The 23,614-nt window shown below is 47.1% G+C and overlaps 1 protein-coding gene across 1 annotated transcript; it reads right to left on the bottom strand.

Annotated features, from left to right (window-relative positions):
• Positions 1–1,905: 1,905 nt before the first annotated feature.
• DESI1 (desumoylating isopeptidase 1) lies at positions 1,906–23,592 on the bottom strand. The gene is made up of 6 exons (XM_027540662.1): positions 23,249–23,592; positions 10,349–10,370; positions 9,113–9,182; positions 6,763–6,872; positions 5,990–6,112; positions 1,906–4,470 (listed from the first exon to the last, which is right to left on the bottom strand). The coding sequence occupies exons 1-6, from the start codon at positions 23,334–23,336 to the stop codon at positions 4,377–4,379; spliced, it is 507 nt and encodes a 168-aa protein (XP_027396463.1). The 5' UTR covers positions 23,337–23,592; the 3' UTR covers positions 1,906–4,376.
• Positions 23,593–23,614: the final 22 nt, after the last annotated feature.

The raw sequence follows: 23,614 nt of genomic DNA, 5'->3' as shown, positions 1-23,614 counted from the left end.
TGCTTACATCTTCTAAATATACATTATCTTTATACTCATATGAAAGTGCTTAGTCGCTCAGTCGTGTCCGACTCTTTGTGACCCCATGGACTGGAGCCCGCCAGGTTCCTCTGTCCATGGGATTTCCCAGGCAAGAATACTGGAGTGGGCTGCCATTCTCTTCTCCAGGGGATCTTCCTGACCCAGGGATTGAAACTGTGTCTCCTGCAACTCCTGCATTGCAGGCAGATTCTTTACCGTCTCAGCCACCAGGGAAGCTCACATAACCCCAACTTTTTTCCTTTTGGAAAAAACAAAGAAATCTAAGCACATCCAAATGAAGCTGGAATAGTACATTAAAAGCTTACAGAAGCGGGCCATGTAGCTGACAGCAGCCCTCAGTCCTGGTAGCTCTTGCCTTTGCGTGTTTCACAGGGGCTGTTCCATTTTTCTTGACATTCTAAGCGCCCGGGGGGACAGGGACCAAACCAATCTCCAGGACTTCTTCACAGCTCCGGACACGGGAGAGGTACAGTTCCCCTCACCTCTTGCCTGACAGCTATACTATCCTCCTCCCTGATTTTCTGTTGCTCCTCTTGCCATCTGTCCACCCCAACTCCCCTGCCCCCAGTCTGTTCTCAACAGTGCAAACCAGTCACATCATTCTTTGACCTACTGGGCCAACCCACTCTCCAGCTTCAACATCTCCCACCACCCCCTCTGCTCAAGTTCCAACTGCTCTAGTCCCATTCAGTCCCTCTGACATTTTCTCACTTGCTACTGCTCTCTCTGCCTGAAATGCTCTTCTCTCAGATCTGCGTTTTGTCATTTAGTTCTCAGACTTGTTTACTGTTTGTATTTTGAGTTAATTAAGCGTCTTAGTTGCCACACATAGGATCTTCTTTGTGGTGCGTAGGATCTAGTTCCCTGACCAGGGATAGAACCCGGCCCAGGGCAGTGAGCGCGCCAAATCCTGAGAACTAGACCAATCAGGTAACTCCCTTGCTAGGCTCCCCGTAAGGACTTCTGACCCTAAAAATGCCAGCTCTTGGGAAGCAAATATGTCAGCTAAAGCCCCCTGCCCTCTGTGTCTTCTAGAAAGACAGAAACTCTTTAATGTTTTTAATTGAAGGATAATTGCTTTACAATATTGTGTTGGCCTCTGCCATACATCAACATCAATCAGCCATAGGTATACATATGTCCCCTCCCTCTCACCTCCTATCCCTTCTTGCTTAATTTTTAAGCCAGCACATTGGAAAGAGGCAGTGCCTCAGTGATGATGTCTCAGCTGGGTGGTGGTGAGAACATGGGCTGGACTCAAGAGCTCAGCCACTTGCCACCTCTGCACCCACTCGCCCATCTGTAAAACGGGACCAGTGCTCACCTCACATCCATCGTGAGGGGAAGGTGCTCACTCCAAGTGACCTGACTGAACCCGCAAACACCCACCACCAAGCTGATGTGTCTGGTCATATCAGGGGTCATTCAGAGAGCTGTCCATCCAACCCAACACTTGTTCAGTAAGGTGATGGTAACAAGATTGGGAGAGATCCCCGGGGCCACAAACCCAGCCTACAGCCAAACTGAAACCAGAAGTAGACACTTCTTGTGAGGTGAATGTCCTCTGAGGTCTCAGAAACTGGGCCCAGCAAACCAGGCTTCTGAGTCTTTCTCCACCCTCAACCACGAGGTGACCTTAGGCTAGTCGAATTCTCTATGGGCCTTCTCCACCTTTATAGTCCGGTAGTGAAAGTCATACATTCTTCCCTGCTCTTGTCACTTTTTATCCACGAGGTGTACAGCCAAGCGCGGGCAGCATGTCCAGACTCAGCAAAGCTAAGCTCAGAGGGAGACAGAAGCAGCAGCAGCCTGGAGTTGCTTCACGTTGGCTTCAGACTCAGACCCTCAAGCAGCACACAAATGCAGCAGGCAGAAGTGAGTTTATTGCATTAGAAAAAATACCAAAGAAAACCAGCAAACACCTCCATACTAGACACAATTATTAACTTGACTTCAAGGGCGGAAAGGAATTTCCAAGTTACAAACTTTATTTCTGGGAGGGGGGTGACAGTTCATGCCCTCTCCTCCTCCCTTGCCCCTTTAGACCCGTGGACCTTGATGGGGGCGTCCCACTGTGAGACAATCACACACGCCTCCTCTCTCATTCCACTTGCCTGTGCGTGCCCCGGGGGAGCTAGCTGGTCACAATGAGCAGGCTCCTGAGGTCCTAGGATACAGGGAAATGTGAAGATGGGGTTGGGGGTCCTAGCCTGAGCTTCCAGTGAGTGACGGTGGGACTGGGGTGGGGGAGGGAAAGTTTGCCTTCCTGCAGAGCTGAGGGGAAGGCTTATCGCTCCCTCCTCGTCCCCGACAAGCCCTAAGGCACGGGCTTTGGCACAAACGGCTGTTACGCATGAAGGGCGACTTTCCGTGAACCAAGGGACTCAAAGTCTCTCAGGGGAGCAGCTCAGGCTGACCTCGTGGTACAGCCCTGGGTCTGGAGGTGACTACTAGGAGGAAAGAAATCAACTGAGCCCAGGTGTGGGGGAGGACAGAGAAGAGGAGGAGCTTGTGAGGCCCACCACGCTCTGGCCAGAGCACAGCGCCCTGGGCAGAGGGGTCTGGAGCAGGCGCCTGGGGGAGAGAGAGGGCTGGGCAAGGCGAGCTAAACAAGGAGAGCACCTGGCTATGCAGCAGAGCCGTGGCCTCCACCAGCAAGCTGCCCTCCCAGGAGGAGCCCAGCCTGAAATGCGCTCTCCACAGCCCAGTTCTGCCAGTCGGTCCACATTGAATAGCAGCCCTGCTGGTTTCTGCTCTGACAGATGATTACCATGTACACTGGCCAATCAGTGGGTCTTGAGAAGGATTCAAGTGCTCACTGGTTTAGCTCCCAATCTTAAAAGTCACTTGATAGCACAGCTCATCATCCGGGACGTGCCCTGCTCAGGTCACAGGCAAACACTAAGGCAGAGGAGCACCTTTCCTCCAGCTGAGACCCGACGATGCCCGCTGCCATGACAACGGCAGAGATGGGAGATGAGGCCAGAGGTGAGCAGCAGCTCTTTGGAGAGGAAAGGCAGCTGCTGCGGGCCAGACCCCAGGAGAGAGAAGGTAATTCAAGTCTGAGAACTGGCAAGAGCCGCGGCAGGAGGGGCCCATGGAGGTCAGGGCTGGGGCTCAGGCACCAGGGAGCTCTGAGTTCTTCACATCCACTCTCCCAACTTAAGGGCGGGCTCACAGGAAGCAAAAGAATCTGAAAGCCTCTCCAGGTTAGAAACTTCCAGATTGTTCCCTGCCTAGAAGCTCCTGGCCAACAGCCCTTTATGAAAATGCCCACTCATGCCCTCCATCTTGCTTCCTTCAAGTCAGAAGGACACCAGAAATAACATGTGCCTTCAAAACACATTTAGGATACTATAAAAATCCCTATCAGAAATAACTACATTTTCTTGCCACCTTGATTCTGCATTATTATGCTTTCTACATCAGGGACATCTTCCAAGAGCAGGGAATCATTTCCTCTTGGTCCCCAGCTGAATACTGCACATTGGTCTGGGTGGGGTGGGTACAATGACTGTCAATAACCTACATTATTACTTGCAGACAAAAGGCCTGGGTCTCTGCCGCTCCAGACCTTCATTAACTGTGACAGGTCAGCTACACGGAGGGAGAGCAGACTGCAGACAGCAAGGCAGGCTCTCCTAGAGCGATGTCAGAGGACAGGCCATCAGTCTAGGTGGAAGGAGGCATGGCTTTATCCTGTTTCCTCTGGACTGGCACTTGCTGTTACTCTCCCCGCATTCTGAGGCTTTTGGTTGCTCCAGTCCGGGCCCCCTGGCCTTGCTGGGGGAGGGGAGGGAAGGTGAGAGAGATTGTGGCTAAAGAGTTCACTCAGGCTGGGTGAATGTCCCTGAAACTGGCCCCATGTGCACCAATCCTTTGGTTCATTTCATGGCGGCGAGTAACCACTTCCAGGTCACGGATAATGTGAAACTCACCTGGGTCCCACAGCAGGTGGCAACCTGGGTGGAGTATGGGCATTCTCTAGAAAGAGGTTCTGGGCTGGGGCTCCCCCAAACAGTGCCTCTTGCTTAAACAAAGCCCCTCCCTTTCTCCAGTGGGGAGGACGCTTAGGAAGCAGCGTCAAAAGTGAACTCACAGACAAGAGAGCCTTAATAAATTAGTGTAATACTATTAGAAGGGATGGCATTTTGTTCTGTGTCTTAGCAGCTGTGTCCTACATGCAGCCTGATGATTTCCTTCCCTGGGAAATTTAAAAAGCCGTCCCCTGGTTGTTAGCTCTGATGTAAAATTATAAAATAGAAATCTGGTAGGGTTTGTTTTGTTTAAAAAGGAAAAGCCCTGGTGAGGCAGGGCGGTCCCATGCAGTCCGGTTAGCTCTGGCCGTTGGGTCGGCCCACCGGGCTCCCTCCGGGAGGCTGGATTGCAATGGAGTCCAGGAAGGGCCTCAGGGCCTGTCCGAAGGGCCTGCGGAGAGAAGAGACACGGGTGCTCGGGTGGGCTCGTGAAATGAGAAAGTCAGAAATGAGGATGGCACACAGTTGGACTTTGGGGGGACTGGGGTCTTCTGGGGGTATTGGCAGTACTCAGGAAAAGTGACAGGTGAAGGCTGCCAGAAGGTGTTGATGCCACTGCCCAGTGTGCTCTCAGAGTAGCTTAGCTGGAAAAAAGACTGCAGATACTGTAATCTTAAGACACTTTCCAGGACTTCCCAGGTGGTCCAGTGGTTAAGACCCCCTGTTTCCAATGCAGGAGATGTGGGTTTGATCCCTGGTTGGGGAACTAAGATCCCACATGCTGTGTGGCACAGCCAAAAATAAAAAAAAAAGAGAGACTTTCCAAGATTACTACAACATTAAATTGGGTTGCCTGCAAAATATCTCAGTTATTGGCTTTCTTTTTCTTCAGTGGCTGCTGCCATTTTTGAAAACCGTCCCTGAATTCAAAGGAAGTGAAAAATTCTAAAGCATAAACAGAGGAAACCAAGAAATAGTAAGCCTAATTCAGACAAGTTCAGGAACTCCATGCACCAAATAATAACAGCGAGAACACTCCAGCTACTCAGGGCCCATAACCTAGATCCTGCCGTGGGGTTTAACACGCCCACTAAGGAGTAGGAAGGCAGGGCCAGGGACATGGGGCTCTCCTCGCCGGCTGGACACTGACATCAGCCTTGTTTCCTGAGGGGTTCTGACCCAGGTGTGAAGGATAGCTCACCTTGCTGAGCCTGCTAAACCTGTCAGGGTCTCTGCTGGACAGGTCCTCAGTTTAGAGTAACCGAGTCAGAGTCAGGAAATGGGCCTGGTCCTGCAGCGGGCAGAGGCTGCCTGAACGCAAGGGGAGGAAGGGGTACGAGGGCACTGAGTGTGCGTGTCCCCGGAAAGGACACTGCCTGGATGGTGGCCCACAAAGCTTGGACCACATCAGGGTTGGGGGCTACAGGGTGTTTTTGAAGAAAACATCTACTGAGGGCTGTCTGTGTGCTACGAGGTACGAGGTTGACTGGGAGGTTGTCTTTGAGGATGTCAAAGACCTCAAGGTCCAAGGGAAGAAAGACTGACAGTTTCAAAACAAGTCCCCTGACTAATTCTCCGACTTACTCTGCTTGTCCATCTAAACTGCCTTTTAACCGGGCACTTCTGGGGAGTGGCAAGCTTCATGTGCAATGGGAAAGACAGATGCCAGGATTCTGTACAAACACTGGGGCCGGCATCAAGTGGGTTTCTAAGTTCTGCAGTTGCCCTCCAGGCCAGGGTAGAGTTGGTACAGGGTAGAGTAGGAGGGTGAAGGTAACACAGGTGAGCCTCCGAGGGCGGAAAGAATTGGTGGCCTTCCAAGGTAGAAGCTGCCATCATGACACCCTACCGAGCCTGGCAGGATTGGGCGGGGGGGCAGTGATGGGGAAGGAGGCGGATGTGGGCCAGAGGAGAGACCTTGTCTGTGAGTGGGGATTTCAAAGGCAGAGGCAGAGACGGAGGCCACTTACGTGGAAAGAATTTCAGAGGGAAGGTCAGTGATGTAAGAAGGGATCTTCCGCCCAGTTAGGAATTGTGCCACTTCGTTGCTGAAGGTGTTACAGTTGTTCTCAAAGATGTTGTAGGCTTCACTTCTGTACATTATGAGGTTTGGGACACAGATATGAGTCAGTAAGCGTGTACATGAAACTGAGGTCAGGCAATGGGAGGGTGACCACAGCTGAATCTGAGGACAGGGAATTCCTTTCCTAAACTCCCAAGCAGAGCTTGGTTTGCCACTCTGGGTATTTAAAGGGAAGAATGAAATAAAAACATATGGCTCCTCCATTTCAGGAGAATCTTTGCATTCACAAAAGCCGAGCTCCGGGGTTAGAACTTTAACGGTTGAAATTGACTCAAGCTTCAGTAAGAGAAAACCTGCTCCAGTGTATTTCATCCCAACCTCTCTACAAACCCTGATTCTGATTTTCAGGACAAAATACTTGGTTGAGAGCAGCATGTGCTGAAATAGCAGCAGCTGCTTTTAATCAGAAGGAATAAATAGCTCTTCCTTCCCTCAAAGTTTCAGCAGTAGGTGTGCTGGATGGAACAGCGGCCTTGGAGGCAGTGCTGAGCTCTTTTTGTGGTATGGTAGCTCCTTTCCCATCCTAAGTAGTTCAGCAAATACTGGGCCAGACCTTGGGCTGAGTGCTCTGGGGGAAATGACCTGGTGGCTGCCATCTGGGGGCCAATTATCTAGTTGGGGAGACAGACACGACTACCGTCTCCCCTGTTCTCCACTCACCGGAACAGAGACTCCCCCAGGGAGGACAGGTACTCCAGAAAGATTTCTTCTGTGACTTCTGTGCTCCCAACATCAACCACAGAATCTGGGGGCCCAAGCAAAGTCCTTCCCTACAAGAGCCAATCCAAAGAAAGCCAGTAAGTCACTCCCTCTGCTGAATTTTTTCCCCTGCTACGGAAGACCACAAATGCTCTGCTCCAACAACTTCTAACTTTCAGAACACCTGGGGCAGAGGAAGACTTATTTCCTCTTTGTGTCAAGGCTACAACAGTTTAGAGGCTCCTGGAGACTGTCCGTGGCCGTGGGCTGACAACATGGCTGAGAAGTTGGGTGTCCAGTTTCTGGTGAGGCCCTGGGAAGCTCAGTCTTCTGCAGGTGGGCCTCCTGATACTGTCCACTCCTTCAGTGGACAGACACAGAAACCCAGAACCTGCACTGCAGTCTCTCTTTGTTCCCAGCAGGCCTAGTCACGAGGGCCGAGCAGGACGGCCAGAAACGGCTCACACCTGGCGGCCATCGTTCCATGCCCGTATTCACCATGGATGCAGCCAGCTTTTCATATGACACAGTTGATCCCCCTGTGACACTGGGAAAACGTGAAGAACCGTGAAAAAGCTGGCAGATATTTCCACGATTCAGTTCCTTTTTGATCTGTGAGGCTAATTTAACAAGGTGATAGGGTTCCCCTGGCAAGGGAGCTACTGGCCCCTGAAAGGCCTACCAAAACCCCTCAGCCTCGGGTTAACAGACTGGCGTAGCAGATGCAAGGAGACTGAGGCCCTGGGGGAACCAGCCGAGGGGAGAGCAACAGGATCAGTGGGGGGGAGAGGGCTGGGAATAGACTGGGGGGCAGGGAGCGCACTTCAGAGCAGCGCTCCTTGAAGAGATCGCAAATCCATGCGACAGCTCTTGTGCACCCACTGTGTGCCTGACGAGATTCGAGGGGAAAGTGTGCTGAGCAGATTACTGTAGTCAGAGATGCAAGAGACCAAAAGGTCACTGTTGACCCACTACTCTTCACTCTCAAATATGTTATTGAGAACCTACTACACGCCAGGCCTCATGCAAGGCACTGGAGGTATGTGGACAAAACAGATGAGATTCTTGTCCATGTGGAGCTTAAAGTCTAGCAATAAAGGCAAACCAATGTATAATTATGAGCTGTGATAAGGGTCTTGTTGGAAAAAGTACAGAATGCCATTAGTACATAAAACAGGGGACCTTCCCAGTCCAAAAGAGAAGACTTGTCTAAGAAAGTGACAGTGAGCTCACCTTAAGGATGGAGAGAATTAACCCAGTGAAGGATCAGGGACGGATGTCAGAGGACAGGTTTAAATGTCCAAGATGTTCAAGGAATGAGAAGGGGGGGTAAGGGTGGGGAAGGGCACAACGGGCAAAAGGGCTATCTAGAGAGAGGGAGCAAGCCCAGATCGGATGGGGCCTTGGAGGCTATGCTGAGCTTTCTGGTTTTTATTCTGAGAGCAGTGGGGAGAGTTCTGATTTAAACAGGGGAATGCTATGATCAGAGTTGGATTTTGAAAAGACTGCTTTGCCATCTGTACAGAGAACCGACTGAGAAGGAAGAGCAGATGCACTGCTATGGTCCAGGCTAGAAATGAGGGTGACTGGATTAAGGTGAAAACTCCGGAGAAATGAGAAGAGATGAAGAGGGACAGACTGCTTTGAGACACACTTACAAGGTGGAACTGAATTGGTCTTAGTGAAGGACTTGGTTATAGGAGGTGGGGGACCAGTAGAAGGGAGAAATAAAACATGACATCCCATTTATGAGTATCAAAATGAATGTTTTTTGGGTCTTTGCTTGAGTACCTCCTGAGACAACACTTAGATAGCTCAGACAGACATTTTCTGGGAAAGGACATAGGATTTGGAGTCAGAAAAACCTGAGTTTTAGTACTAGTGCTGCAACTGGCTACGTAACTTTGGGCACCTCACTTTCTCTGTCAGAGCCCTCATCAGCTTCACATTGACTGAGTTCACACCAGGAAAGAGGCCCTGAGCTGGTGATGGTGACAGAAGAGCGAGACAGTCTCAGCTTATAAGGAGCACACACCGGGCTCCCTGTGGAGACTCAGCAACAGCCCGTTTCACCATCACATGCCCAATGTGACAGAGGAACCACGAATGCCATGGGAACAGACAGGGGGCAGCTGCCTGGCGGACCTGTGAAGGGTATTCTTGAACTGAGTCTTGAGGTCATCATGAAGAACTAGGCCACAGGGCTACCTACACTGGCTGGATGCCAGAACTACAGAGGACAGCAAGGTTCCTGGACTATGGGAACTCCCGGGAACCTGGGACAGTGGACGGGGTGGGGGCGGACACTCACTGGCGGACAGCTGGAGATACCGCCACTGCCGAAGAAGAACTCATCCTTGTGCACGACTATGGAGGTGTGCCTGCAACGCAGAGAAGAGGGAGAATGAGCCAGATGGCTTGTGGTCTGAGGAAAAGCAACCACCACCCTGCTGTAAGAGTAATTTCTGCCTCAGGACATGACTTAAAGGTCAACAGCTTTATAATCCTAACCAAACAAAGGTAAGATAAACATCATAGATCAGAGTTTCTCGGCACTGGCACTAGTGACATTTGGGGCTGGCTAATCCTTTGCTGTGGGGGCTGGCCTGCGCATTCTAGGTTTAGCAGATCCTGGTCTGTTCCCACTAGATGGCACTAGCATCCCTCATGCCCTCTGTGGTGATAACTAAACATGTCTGCAGACACCGCCAACGTTCTCCTGGTGGCAGAAATGTCCCTTGTTGAGAACCATTGTTGTGGATCACGTGAGCGAAGGGGAGTCCTGAGAGTCACCCCAACATTAACTAAACAATACTGAAATAAAGCTCTGCAGACCAAGATGTGTTTTCAGACCTTTCATATGAGATCAGGTGTGTTCAGGGTAGTATGGCCATAGATTGTTCCCAGACTTTTCAAACTAACAGGAGTAGTTAACCTGGACCACGTTGACGGAAAGACCAGATGGTATTCAGTGTGGACCTACTTCAAGTAAAGGTGCTCATATTACTTCTTGGTTCCGGTCGAACAAAGCAATGGTCATCTGGTCAACCAAAATGTCAGTAGGCTCTAGGATCCAGTCAGAAGTCTGACCTATGGTTTCCTCAGAAACGGAACAGAGCCCAGCCATCATCCTGTGTCTGACAGGGATGAGTCTGAGAGCCCAATGAAGTTGTGTTTTAAGACCACGTGGGGTCCTCATGACTTCTGTAGTTAGAAACCTTGGTCGGGGTGGGCATACATCATTCCGCCTTTCCTTAGGACAGGTGAAATATCTGCGCCACCGATATCTTCAGCTGGATGAGTCTTCATTGTGGAGGGCATCCTGTGCACTGCAGGATGTTTACAGCAGCAACCCTGGCCTCCACCCATCCACCCTAAACGTCTCAACACGCTGGTAACTTCTGGCTGGGAACCACTGCATTAGAATGTGAAGGTTTGTGGCTTAGAGGGCTAAGTTTCAAACTGGAAGCCACAGACTGGAACCTGAAACGCATGATGCTGTTTGGTTTCATAAACCAGCCAATGTAATGAGCCCCACCCAACTTACCAGATGCCTTCCAGTTGTTTCCCTGTGGAGAGGAAAAAAAAAAAAGAGAGAGATTTAGTCACTTGGGACTAGACTAACTTGGGACTTTTGCCTCCCAGCCAGAGGAAATTCAGATCAGAGGAACCCCTTATAAACCTCTTGGGGGACCTCTGATAAGGTCCTTAGGTTGTGACATGATATGTCGTGTTAAATAAGTTGAAAAATAATCAGAATCCTTAAGCAGAATTCAAGCAGAAACACTGGTATTGATGTACCCTTTTGTGTGTGTGTGTGCCAAGTCTTAGTTGCAGCATGTGGGATCTAGTGCCCTGACGAAGGACAGAACTCAGAGCCGCTGCATTGGGAGTGTGGAGTCTTAGCCACTGGACCCCAGGGAAGTCCTGATGTACCCAATTTTATGTCTGCTTTTCTTTCTCCTTTAGGGTCAATTCAACTCTATCTTTTTAATTTCTGTCTCATCTACAGAGACAAAGTAAAACAAGAGTATAGAAAAGCTATTATCCACTTCTTCATTGAGCATGTGTGAGGTGAAATCCTCTAGAAAACAAGAATGAACTCTGAAGATGCCATCCATTTGACCAGCCAATGCACGTGTATTCTGTACCTCTATACCTCTATATGCCAGAAGTGATAAGAGATACGGAAATGCAAGTACGAAATCCAAGTCCTGCCTTTAAGGAGTCCAAAGTCAAATGGAAAAAGAGCCATACACAACTAACACAGAATGCTGATCAGATCAGATCAGTCGCTCAGTCGTGTCCGACTCTTTGCGACCCCATGAATCGCAGCACGCCAGGCCTCCCTGTCCATCACCAACTCCCGGAGTTCACTGAGACTCACGTCCATTGAGTCAGTGATGCCATCCAGCCATCTCATCCTCTGTTGTCCCCTTCTCCTCTTGCCCCCAATCCCTCCCAGCATCAGAGTCTTTTCCAATGAGTCAACTCTTCGCATGAGGTGGCCAAAATACTGGAGTTTCAGCTTTAGCATCATTCCTTCCAAAGAAATCCCAGGGCTCATCTCCTTCAGAATGGACCGGTTGGATCTCCTTGCAGTCCAAGGGACTCTCAAGAGTCTTCTCCAACACCACAGTTCAAAAGCATCAATTCTTCAGCGCTCAGCTTTCTTCAAAGTCCAACTCTCACATCCATACATGACCACAGGAAAAACCTTAGCCTTGACTAGATGGACCTTTGTCGGCAAAGTAATGTCTCTGCTTTTGAATAGGCTATCTAGGTTGGTCATAACTTTCCTTCCAAGGAGTAAGCGTCTTTTAATTTCATGGCTGCAGTCACCATCTGCAGTGATTTTGGAGCCCAGAAAAATAAAGTCTGATACTGTTTCCACTGTTTCCCCATCTATTTCCCATGAAGTGGTGGGACCGGATGCCATGATCTTCGTTTTCTGAATGTTGAGCTTTAAGCCAACTTTTTCACTCTCCTCTTTCACTTTCATCAAGAGGCTTTTGAGTTCCTCTTCACTTTCTGCCATAAGGGTGGTGTCATCTGCATATCTGAGGTTATTGATATTTCTCCCGACAATCTGATTCCAGCTTGTGTGTCTTCCAGCCCAGCGCTTCTCATGATATAGTCTGCATAGAAGTTAAATAAGCAGGGTGACAATATACAGCCTTGACGAACTCCTTTTCCTATTTGGAACCAGTCTGTTGTTCCATGTCCAGTTCTAACTGTTGCTTCCTGACGTGCATACAAATTTCTCAAGAGGCAGATCAGGTGGTCTGGTATTCCCATCTCTTTCAAAATTTTCCACAGTTTATTGTGAATGCTGATAGGCTCCATAATAGAAATAAACGTAATAAAGGTAAAGCTCTGAACTACTTCAAAGCTGCAATGTAACCAGTGAACAAACAGGGAGAGGAGTGGACATTTCTGCCAGAGGCAACAGCATATGCAGACACAGAGCTATGAAAAAGACTAAGGCAGGGTACAGCAAAGGGTGCAGTGATGGCGGGAAGAGGACAAGTGGCAGGCCAGGGTGCGAGGAGAGAGCAAACCTGCGCAGAAGGCCGCCCCACAATGCAGGCCATGGGGGTGCGAGGCAGCACAGGGCCGCGACCAGACCCAGGTTTTCAAATGATAACTGTGTCTTCCAAGAGAGAACTGTAGGAACAGAAGATGTACTGGAGGGAAGAGAGCTGAGAATAGAGTGAGGAGGTCTGCGCAGTCAGCCATGGGAGATGCAGGAGTGCAGGAGGATAAAGAGGAAGCACAGTGAAGGACACGAGAGCGTGATCGAACATCACTCACCCACCTCTGGTTATCACTTCAGGGTAACTGTTTACTGAGTGCTAAGCAAAGAGGAGAAGGGGACGACAGAGGATGAGATGGCTGGATGGCATCACTGACTCAATGGACGTGAGTCTCAGTGAACTCTGGGAGTTGGTGATGGACAGGAAGGCCTGGCGTGCTGCGATTCATGGGGTCACAAAGAGTCGGACACGACAAAGTGACTGATCTGATCTGAAGCAAAGAGTGCTTACTTTTGCCTTCAATGCTTCGGTGTTTGCCCTGTGACTTTCTAAAGGATGAAACTAGGCCCTGTACAGAAGGGGAGCTGATATGATTACACTTTTCCCTCTGCCTAACCTGCACTATCTTGCCCTTTCAAGCAAACTTAAAACAGATAACCTTGGCTTAATTTTCTTTTTTTGGAAGAGACAAAAGAAACCATGGCTCCTCCATGACAATCTATTGATGATGCAGCACAGTGTCATTAAAAGCAGTTAAGAATATGGCATAGGACTTCCCTGCAGTCCAGTGGTTAAGACTCTGCCTTCCAATGCATGAGGTACAGGTTCAATCCCTGGTCAGGGAGCTAAAATCCCACATACTTCGTGGCCAAAAAAAAAACATTAAAAATGCAAATAATATTGTAACAAATTAAAGACTTTAAAAATAGTCCATATTAAAAAAAAAAAGGAATATGGCGTAAGTTCAGATCTGAGCTTTTCCCTTTGCTAGAGGTGGATCTTGGGCAAGTTTATTCAACATGAGCTTCAGTTTCATCAATACAAAGTTGTTATAATCAGTAATGATTATTGGTGTAAAGCAGCACAGTGTGTGGGACACAGAATTCTGATAAATGGAGATACTGGATATAATTTTTTAAAAAGATCAAAGAAATTCCACTTCAGGGTTGATAGGTAAGATCTAAGAACAGATTTCAGTATCCATCAGATTAGTCTGAAATCCTGAATTACATGTAATCATTTTACACTTTGCTGTTAGTGCTGCGAGGCTAAATGAAATAACAAAGGAAAATAAAATGTAGCAGAGTTCTTCTGCCTCTAGAGACCAGTCTGCTTTTCACTAGGAGACCGGCTGCTTTGACCACAAAGTCACAAATGGGACAGAGGGATTCTGGCCCGGGGTTTTGGGGACTGTGGGGCAGGCTCTGCCTTGATCCAAACCGAGCTGAAATTCTACAGAGATGGATCAGAAACAGAAACGGATGCCAAAAGGAAGTGATAACCCATTTAGGACAGGCACTGAGTTGGACTCTTCATCTCTTCCAGCCGACTCTAAAAGACCACACTCTTCCTTTCATAATGGTAAAGTGGAGAGACTAACATTGCCTTTTAAATCGAGCTGGTGTGCTCTTCTGGACGGACACATAAAAAGCAGCTTATTGTCTAAATGGCATCAATCTGATGTTTATTTCCTTGGAGACATGCAATGATGCACGAAACTGGACAGATAAGGAATCCTGCTTTCTCCTGGGTGATCCTGCTCTCATCTACTTTGGGAAGAACACTATACTTATAAGACAGGAAGTACAGTGTAGTAAAGAAGAACACAGGTTCTGAGAATTCCCTGGTGGTCTGATGGTTAGGACTCTGCGCTTTCACTGCCCAGGGCCTGGGTTTGGTCCCTCGTTGGGGAACTAGGATCCTGCAAGCTGAATGGTATGGCTAACATTTTTAAAATTCACAAACTTTTAAAAGTCAGTGAATCAATGTTTATTAAGTGACTATTAAACTTCAGGTGATGTACTTGGCATTAAGGATACGTCAGAATGCAAAGGAGACAAAAAAAAACCAAAACTCCTTCAATGCATTCACAGGGTGTGGAGATAGGACAGTCAATAAATAATACTAATAAGCATAATAAACCACAGTAGGTTAACAACAATGAGTGATAAAAATAAGAGCAGGATAAGGGAGACTGGGCATTTCAGCGACGGCCAGGGTGGCCTATTTGAGAAGGTGGCATTTGAGCAAAGGCCTGAAGGAGGCAAGGGAGGGAGCCGTGCAGAGGCAGGACATGCTAGGTGTATCCGAGGGACCTTCAGGAGGCCACTGTGGCTAGAGCGGGTGAGTGAGGAGAAAAGCAGGAGGTGAGCAGAAGTAATGGAGAAGCAGGTCATGTAGATCAACTTGGAGAAGTTGAGAACTTTTCTAAGCCTGAGCTGTTCAGCATGGTAGTCACTGACCACAAGTGGCTTTTAAAATCAAAGGAACAAATTCAGTACCGCATTTCAAGCACTCTCAACAGCCACGTGTGGCTAGCAGTTAGCCATGGGACAGTGCAGATCTAGATTGTTTCCATCACTGCAGGAAGTTCTATTGGTTGGTACTGTGGGAACCTTGGTTTTTGATTCTGTTAGGGAACGAAAGGCATAGTAATAGTGTCCAGCTCATAACATTTCCAAGATTAAGAGATGACACATGAAGGAGGCCCAGCACAGTGCCTGGCACATATGTGCCCCACAAAAAGAATACCTCTTTTTTCTTTTAGGCTTTACCATTTGAAAGTTTTATGGCTGCTCACAGCATCTTGGTATAAAAACTACCTACTTATAGGTCTTTTCCCCTCGTTAGACTATAATGGTCTCAAGGACAAGGGCCGTTGCTTATGCATCTTTGTGATTCTAGGGCTGAGCAAAGAACCTGGATCAGAGATATTACATGCACAGCTGTGGTGGCTGACATATGGTGCTAATGAGGCTAATGAGCCTCAATCTTGGCTGCCCTGGCTTGTTATTCAAATGACTTTGCAACCCTGGCATATTGCACCCTGCTTCTGCCTTCTCAGATGCCCACGCTCAATGACCCAGGAAGACAGGTGGCAGGTCCAGATGCACTGGTTCAAACCCAGTCCTACTAAAATAATGGGTTTTTGGAGTGAGGCCTCAGAGACCTTCCTGCCGCTTATTTTTACACCTGAAAAACAATGCAAAGTTGTGGGAAACAAGTCCTACTTCATTCTCCTTGATATTCTCTGTACTGATCATTGAACTTATCTGTAAGCTGGACATTATGCATGCGTGAGTGCCAATCCTGTGGACTATAGCGTGCCAGGCTCCTCTGTCCATGGGCTTCTCCAGGCTAGAATACTGGAGTGCGACAGCCATGCCCTCTTCCAGGGGATCTTTCCAACCCAAGGATCGAACTCACATCTCCTGCGGCTCCTGCAGGGTAGGCAGATTCTGTGCACTGAGGCATCGGAGAAGCCCCAACCTGGACATTATACTTCCTCTTTATTCAACCACATCAAGGTATGCTTAAGATCCCATCCACCCATAGAATGGTGATAGAAACTACAGAAAAAAAGGTCCTCTTATTTATCCTTCTGTCATTTATCAATCCATCTACCAAACACCTAGAAACAACTTGAAATGGATTGAGTGGATTCACATCCTTTCTTAAAGTGCTTCATAGTTATCCTTATTTTCACATCTTTACATAGTAGAGTGGGACAAATATTTATTAAAATCATTCAAACCGGTAAATAAAACTCATGATTTGTCCAGTGTAAAGAGAAAAAAAAAGGGGGGGTATGACCATGTACTTGTTAGAGCAGCTCAGGTAGAAATGTAACGTTAGCTGTCCTGTAAATGTAACATTAGCTTGTCCTCATGGCGCTCTCATGAGGACAAGAACCAGGGTCATGGCTTCCTCTGGGGGTGACCAGCATTGTAAAGTGGGACTGGAGTGATTTTTAAATTTTTTTGTTCAGACTGAGACACAGTAGGTGAGTAGGTGGTGAGGGTTTGAGACTGAATCAGGGCACAAGGCCATTGGGGGATGTGAATTAGGCTCAGTGGCTATAAGCACATTACAGAAAAGCAGACTGTTTTCCCACTAGGACTTCCTCAGCAAGCTGCAGAGTGCATGGGTCAGATGGCAGCATGTCTCTAAGCTTGCTGGCACACCCACTGCATTGATTTGGAAGCCTGTGAGGTATGCACATGAAAACAAATAGAAGCTGTGGATATTAGCCCTGTTTTTCATCATTAACAACAAAGAATGTAGACTGAGGTCCTGATTATAAGAGTAAAGTCAGTATATAAAAGCCAAGGAGAAAATACTCCATCTACCTCCCTCGCCAATTAAGGTAGTGGAGATTGTGTGTATAGACACACAAGTTGGCAATGGGACATGCTCACCTTGTATACTACTGGTGCTAAATAAATGTCTACTAATAAACAAAAAGTGGGTGGCAGGGATGGGACTCCAGGGGCAGGCGGCACTAGCTCGTGGGTGTAAACTGAAAGTAGCCCAGGCTCACCTTGGGCTTCTCTAGTAGCTCAGTCGGTAAAGAGTCTGACTGCAATGCAGGAGACCTGGGTTCAACCCCTGGGTCAGGAAGATCCCCTGGAGAAGGAAATGGCAACCCACTCCAGTACTCTTGCCTGGAGAATCCCCGGGACAGAGGAGCCTGGCAGGCTACAGTCCATGCACGAGTTGGACATGACTGAGCAATTGAGCACACTAGCTCACCTCCTAGGTGTCTCTCCACAAGGACAAAGAGCTCTTAACTGGAAATGTTTTAATCTGATTTTCCAGATTACCAGCAATGTGAAGGGGTTAACTTAAAAAAAAAAAAAAAAAATCAGCTTATTCTCTAGATGGTGGTTTAGTCACTAAGTTGTGTCTGACTCTTGTGACCCTGTGGACTGTAGCCTGCCAGGCATCTCTGTTCATAGGATTCTCCAGGCAAGAGTACTGGAGTGGGTTGCCATTTCCTTCTCCAGGGGATCTTCCCGACCCAGGGATTGAACCCTGGTCTCCTGCATTGCAGGTACATTCTTTACTGACTGAGCTATGAGGGCTTCCCTGGTGCCTCAGCTGGTAAAGAATGAAGTGCCTACAATGCGGGAGACCTGGGTTCGATTCCTGGGTTGGGAAGATTCCCCTGAAAAAGGAAATGGCAACCTACTCCAGTATTCTGGCCAGGAGAATTCCATGGACTGTATAGTCCATGGGGTTGCAAAGAGCCGGACATGATTGAGCGAGTTTCACTATTCTCTAGAACCACTAGGTAAATGTTGAATCTATGTGGGAAAAGGTAAAAAGAAACATCTGTGTATCATAAGTGGACCTCTGGACCTATTTTGTAAAAAAAAAAAAAAAAAAAAGCTTATTAGCAGGGGGCTTGCCCCTCCTTAAGGCAGGGAAAGGTCATCACAAAATCAAAATGCAAAACACTGTTAAAAACTGAGAGGTATTTTAATCCTCAAAAAAGGATAGATTTAAAACTACTTAATACTTTAGCTCTAGGAGCTAGTACAGGATTCTTTCTCAGGATAAAAATAACTAATTTGTGAGTTCTTTTCTTTCAGTACTGAGTGGGTTCCCTCTTAATCACTGCTTGGTGTTATGAGTCAGGCCTTGTAGCAATGCTTTGAGGTAGATCTGCAACCTGCTTCACTTACTCAGTTTGTATGATATTTACTGAATTCCAGGGCTTCCCATGTGGTGCTAGTGATAAAGAATCTGCCTGCCAGTGCAGGAGACAAGAGGGTTCGATCCCTAAGTGGGGAAGATCCCCTGGAGAAGGAAATGGCAACCCACTCCAGTATTCTTGCCTGGGAAATCCCATGGACAGAAGAGCCTGGCGGGCTACAGTCCATAGGGTCACAAAGAGTTGGACACAACTAAAGTGACTTAGCACTCATGCACAATCAGGGATTCTTGTCCCCAGTGGAGCTTCTAGTCCAGGTGGGGCTGGGGGAGTGGACACAGATGAGAAAACACGCAATTATAAGAGAATAAATACTATTAGAGGAGATCACAGGATGTTATCCCTACTTTATAGAGACACATGACCAAGATTTGAGAGGCAGGGGGATAGGGAAGGCTTCCTGGAGGAAGTAACACTTCAGTTGAGACCTCAAAGATAAGCAGAAGTTATCCAGGCTAAGAGATGGGGAGAGAAACTATCCCTAGCAGAGGGCACAGCCTTTGAAAAGCCTGGAGGTGAAAAAGAAATGAACAGTTCAGTCCTGTTAAGATGCACAACCATCTTCTCAGACCCTGGGGTTCTGTTAAGACAATTAAGCCATGATGCCTTGAGGATCTACTGGGAGAAACAGTTACTCAGATCATTTTCCCCAGGGCTTAGTTCTCCAGTAGAACCCAGTTGAGAAAGTCTTAAGTAGAGACTGTTCAGGATGTGGGGACAGGTGAAGGTGGAGAGAAAAGCAGAAGGATCATGAAAGGCCTAGTAAGTCACATTCGTTTTTTCATTTTGCCATTAAGAAATGGCAGTTATTACTAAATTAACTCATTGGATGGATATAAAACAACACACACAATGAAGAATAAATATCTAAAACAAAGCACAATAGATGGCATTAAAACATTAAATAAATCCCCTCAGATTTAAATACATTCTGTCTAATCTTTAAGCCTGAGCTTGTCTCTGGGTAAATATAGTCAATATTTACTGACCACCAGCTCTGAATGGCCGCTAGGGAACACGCAGGGGAGACAGCGTCCCTGCCTTTCAGGAGCTCAGGGTTCTTGCTGAAGTCTTTCTGACACATCCAGCCCACAATGGCCTGTCCCGTCTTTCAAGGCCTAAAATAATTGTTTCACCACTCACTTCTTTTTGGCATCTAATCCTAATCTCTTTTGGGCTGTTATCTAATGTGGTATATGTACAACATTATTTTTAACTAAATAAACTCCTCAAGGACAGAGTCTTGGACACTCAAGGACAGTTTTATTTTCTTAATATTTGTACTATAGAATTAAGCAAGAAACTGAGCAGTGTAAAATCTCAAATATTCATTAGATTGCATTCTGCCGGGAATATATATTTATATATATTGTATATGCCTAAGTCTTTAAATCTGAGAACAACTTTGAGACAGGCTTGTAAAGAGAAAATAAATGTGATCTTGGAACATGTATATGCACACAAAACTTCAGATCAGAAAACAATCAACAAATACAAGAATCCCTTAGCACAATTAAATAAATACATAAACCTCCACATTTATTTTTACATACTTTCGCACAAAAAGAGGTCAAGGAATTTAAAGAGCAGCCAAAATTATTAAAAGGACAAACTGAAGGACAATCATAATAGCTAATTATCTTAGGCAAATAGTGACCGTGAAAAAAAAGTACAATCAGGCCATCTGCTCGATTAGAAAGCTAAGGATATTTCTGGGATCATGTTCATGTTGAGTGGAACAGGAACAGTTTCATGAGAAGCAATTCTAGAAGACTGAAAAGGGGACAGGGTAAAACTGTGGAGTCCACACTGTTTCAGGGAAGAACGGAATTACACTGGGCTTTATCTGGTCTAGTTATGAATGTAATAGACTAGATGGGGTCTCATAATGAGGAACTGTCACAAGAGTACAACAACTAAATTAAAGAGCCAGGCCACCCCACCTTAAAAAAAAAGACTGAGAGGGCACTGCTGATGAGGTCATACTAGTTCGGGACAATGAAGGCCAGGAGGGATGGTCATAAATCTGTGATTATGATTGGCACACACATTGAACTCAGCTATTTTCCTCATCCAGATTTGAAACATCTGGCCAAAAAATGCCTTTATAAACTTGAATGAGGTCCCTACTTTACATCAGTTATAAAGGAACAGGTTACACAGGAAAGGTGGTACAGCAAAATAACTGAGAACATGAGCTCTGGAAGTCAAGACTGCCCGTGCTCACAGCCCAGCTCTGCTACTTACCAGATGTGACCTGGGGACAAATTTCTTAATGCCCTTTATCTCAGGAATCTCAACTAAAAATGGAGGTAATAACAGGACGTTTCTCACAAAACTGTGGTGAAGAATGTAACACATGAAAATGCTCAGGAAACAGAAGGGTCTGGCACATGGCAAGCAGTCAGTAAGTTCTAGCTATTAATATGCTTCTAAATTCATAAAAAAAAAAACAGGAAAAAACTGATTTTTTAAACATTCAAATACATTAATATTTAGGAATGGGAAATCAATGGATGGCTACTCACAGAATTGGGACACACTCAACTTTAAGGTTAGTGATGTTTGGATGGGATGAACCAGTAAAGCAATGCCCATTTTCCATGTTTTTAACTCTAGAAAGTAACAATTATCAGCTCTGATAACCCTTTTTTCATTACTTTTACAAAAGGTAGAGAAGCAATATGAGAAAAGCAGATAGAGAACAGAGAATTAAATTTGCAGGCAAGGTAGTGTTCTCAGAAATACCACTGCAATCAAAGGTGCCCAACTGATGAAGTTCCAATTTGGCTGAGGTCTTCTAGGATTTCACATCTATTAAAAAAGCTTTCAGATGGGATGGGAAGGAGTCCCAGTATTCCACCTTCAGTTAAGGCACTTTGTTCTTCACCCACTGAACTCCACAAAGGTCTTCTTCCAGTGCCAGGTCAGGCTCTTTTTGCGTAAGGGCCTTGGCAGGCTAATTCCCCTTCTGCCTGGAACCCTGTAACTACCTCACCACCCACCTTATGACTACTTCTTCCTCATCCTTAAATTTCCAACTTAAAAGCCACTACTCCTGATTCTCTTATTTAAAATTGGTCTCTCTTCATATTTTTCGTCTCAGCACCTAGTTGGCTTCCTGCACAGCCTAATACTTTTCACAATTTGTAATTATTTCATATGCTTATTTATTTTTTACTGTCTTCCCCACTAAATAGCTCCATGATGGCAGAGAACATCTTTATTCATCACATCATCTTCACTTAACCTTGACATTGACTAGCATATAGTAGGCACTCAATATGTTGAATGAATTATGAATCAATGGCCGTAAGGCCCCTTTCAGCTAAAATCAATAACTATTAGATAATAGAACAAAAAATATCCAGTGTAAAGGTGGAGGCTTTTATGGATGGGCCTAGGAAGTATCAAAGTGACACCTCACTATGATCAAGCTAACTAAATGGCTCCATTCCAAGAGGTTTAGTCAGAACTTGACTGATGTAATATACTAGTGACTGTCACCTTCCTCAAACAGTGACTCTATAAGTTTTGCTTTCAGATTTGCCTTACTCATTTTAACAACTGGAGAACTAGGCCCAAACTTCTAAACATGGATTGGCTATGTAAGAATTATCTGAGGAGCTTATTAAAAAGACAGGTTTCTGGACCAAAACTCCAAAAGATTCTTATTTAGTACTTGTGTAATAAGGCTCTAGAATCCATATATTTAAAACTTTGTGGGAATTCCCTGGCAGTCCAGTGGTTAGGGCTCTGTGCTAGAACTGCGAAGGAAGAGGGGTTCAATCCCTAGTTGCCGAACTAAGATCCCGCAAATCAGCGTGGCCAAAAACAATACTTATTTTGCAATATATGTATAGTGCACAATTCAAAAGATACAAAAAAGTTTACAGCAAAATATCCCTTTAATTCCTGTCTCCCAGCCTCAGGTTGCCCTTTTCATAAGCTAACACTGTTAGCAATTTTCTTATGTATTTCTCCAGATAACTATTTGCCTAAACAACAAGTATCCTTTGCTTCAAACACCCAACTGCATATAGAAAGAACTATTTCAGTTTCACTTTTTATATTCCCATTTAACAATATATGCTGGAAAGGAAGGTATCTGTATTTTTAACAAGGATCCTAGGTGATTTCTGATGGAAAGCCAAACAGGAATCACTCATTGGCCCAGAGTTAAGTGATTTAAGTTCACTCTACTAAAACATGTTAGAAACTCAAGGACACACAAACTCAAAGGTAGCCTTTCTTACTTGACTTCTCCCCTCTTGTCTCATGGACACGAATTAAAACATTCTCTAACATCTCCACAGAAATCAAGAAAAACTAGCCATTCACATGGATGCTCCCAAACTGTTCAGTTTTCTATTCCCATAATCCTTTCCTGCCCAACAGCACCTGAAACCACAAACCGGACTATTCCTAGGTTACACAAGACATTTTGGTATTTGGGTTATAAAAGAGGATTGGTCTCCGTTAAACTGGGACTGGTTTTCTCTCCTGGTAGTTAAGTAGTTTAATGGAGCACAACCGAAAATACTTCCTTCACTAATCATTACTGACCCAACAGCACCCAATCCTCCAACTGCTTTCTCACCATGTGGGTAAAAGCAATTAACTTAGGAACTGTCGAGACGAAGTCAGGCCGAACTCGGTGAATTCTCGAGTTCGGAAGCCGGGAGACCCCGACTTTATTCTCTCTGGGGGCGACTGGCGGGGCACCTGTGCAACACGCTCTAGCCTTCTCTCCCCACCTATCCCAGAGACTGCAGGAAGTTTCCCTTTGGCGCGGAGCGAAGGCTCTCCTCCGCAGTGTCCCTTTCACCACGCGGGGCACTGCGCGGAAAGGAACCTCGTCTCCCCTCCGAGGAAGGAGGAGTGTAAGGGGGCTCCACGAGCGAGTCAGGACACCCACCGGGACTCAGCGCCGGCTTATCCCTCCTCCGAGCTGGAGGGGCTCTGAAGGGCTTGGGGAGGGCGTGACTCCTCCCCGCCCTCTCCCGGGATTCAAACGTGATGACTGCAAAGGGGGGCTTAGGGGGCCCCCACCTCAGACGCACACCTTCTCTCCTCGGGCATTTCTCCATCCTCTGGGCCTTCCCTTGAGTCGTGACCCAGGCCTGCCCCCCTCGGCCGGCCGTCCCGGAGCCCTCTTGCCCGGTTCCCGCCCGCTCCCCACAGCCCCCCTCACCCAACATGATGGGGCTGAGCCGCCGGGCCAGGCCCTTGGACAGGTCGTACACGTAGAGCTTCACCGGATAGAGATTCGGCGGCTCCATCGGGACCCGTGGCGGCGGCGGCCACGAAGTCCCTCAGGCACCCGGCAGCGGCTTGGACCTTCCCGTACCCGACGGGGGAGGGGAGTGGACGGAACAGGAGACCGAGCCCCGGCCCGGCCTGAGGGGCGGGGAGAGGCCGCCCCGGGCTGCTCGCGCCCCAGCACCCGCCACCGGCAACTGTGAGGTGACAGAGCGGGGACGGCACGGTCAGTGCGAAAGACAGCGCGGGGGCGGGGACGCACTTTCGCGCATGTGCGTAGTGTCCTTACGGATGACGA

The sequence above is a fragment of the Bos indicus x Bos taurus genome, chromosome 5 (assembly GCF_003369695.1).
Source record: "Bos indicus x Bos taurus breed Angus x Brahman F1 hybrid chromosome 5, Bos_hybrid_MaternalHap_v2.0, whole genome shotgun sequence".
Lineage (NCBI taxonomy): Eukaryota > Metazoa > Chordata > Mammalia > Artiodactyla > Bovidae > Bos > Bos indicus x Bos taurus.
This window is presented reverse-complemented; position numbering and strand designations above follow the sequence as displayed.

Bases quoted from the DNA above. Each gene is read 5' to 3' on its own strand.
- DESI1 (XM_027540662.1), bottom strand. From the start codon at position 23,336: ATGGAGCCGCCGAATCTCTATCCGGTGAAGCTCTACGTGTACGACCTG. The intron at 10,371-23,248 runs GTGAGGGGGGCT...TCCTCTCCACAG, and splicing joins GCTCAGCCCCATCATGTTGG to GGAAACAACTGGAAGGCATC. The intron at 9,183-10,348 runs GTAAGTTGGGTG...TCTGCGTTGCAG, and splicing joins AAACAACTGGAAGGCATCTG to GCACACCTCCATAGTCGTGC.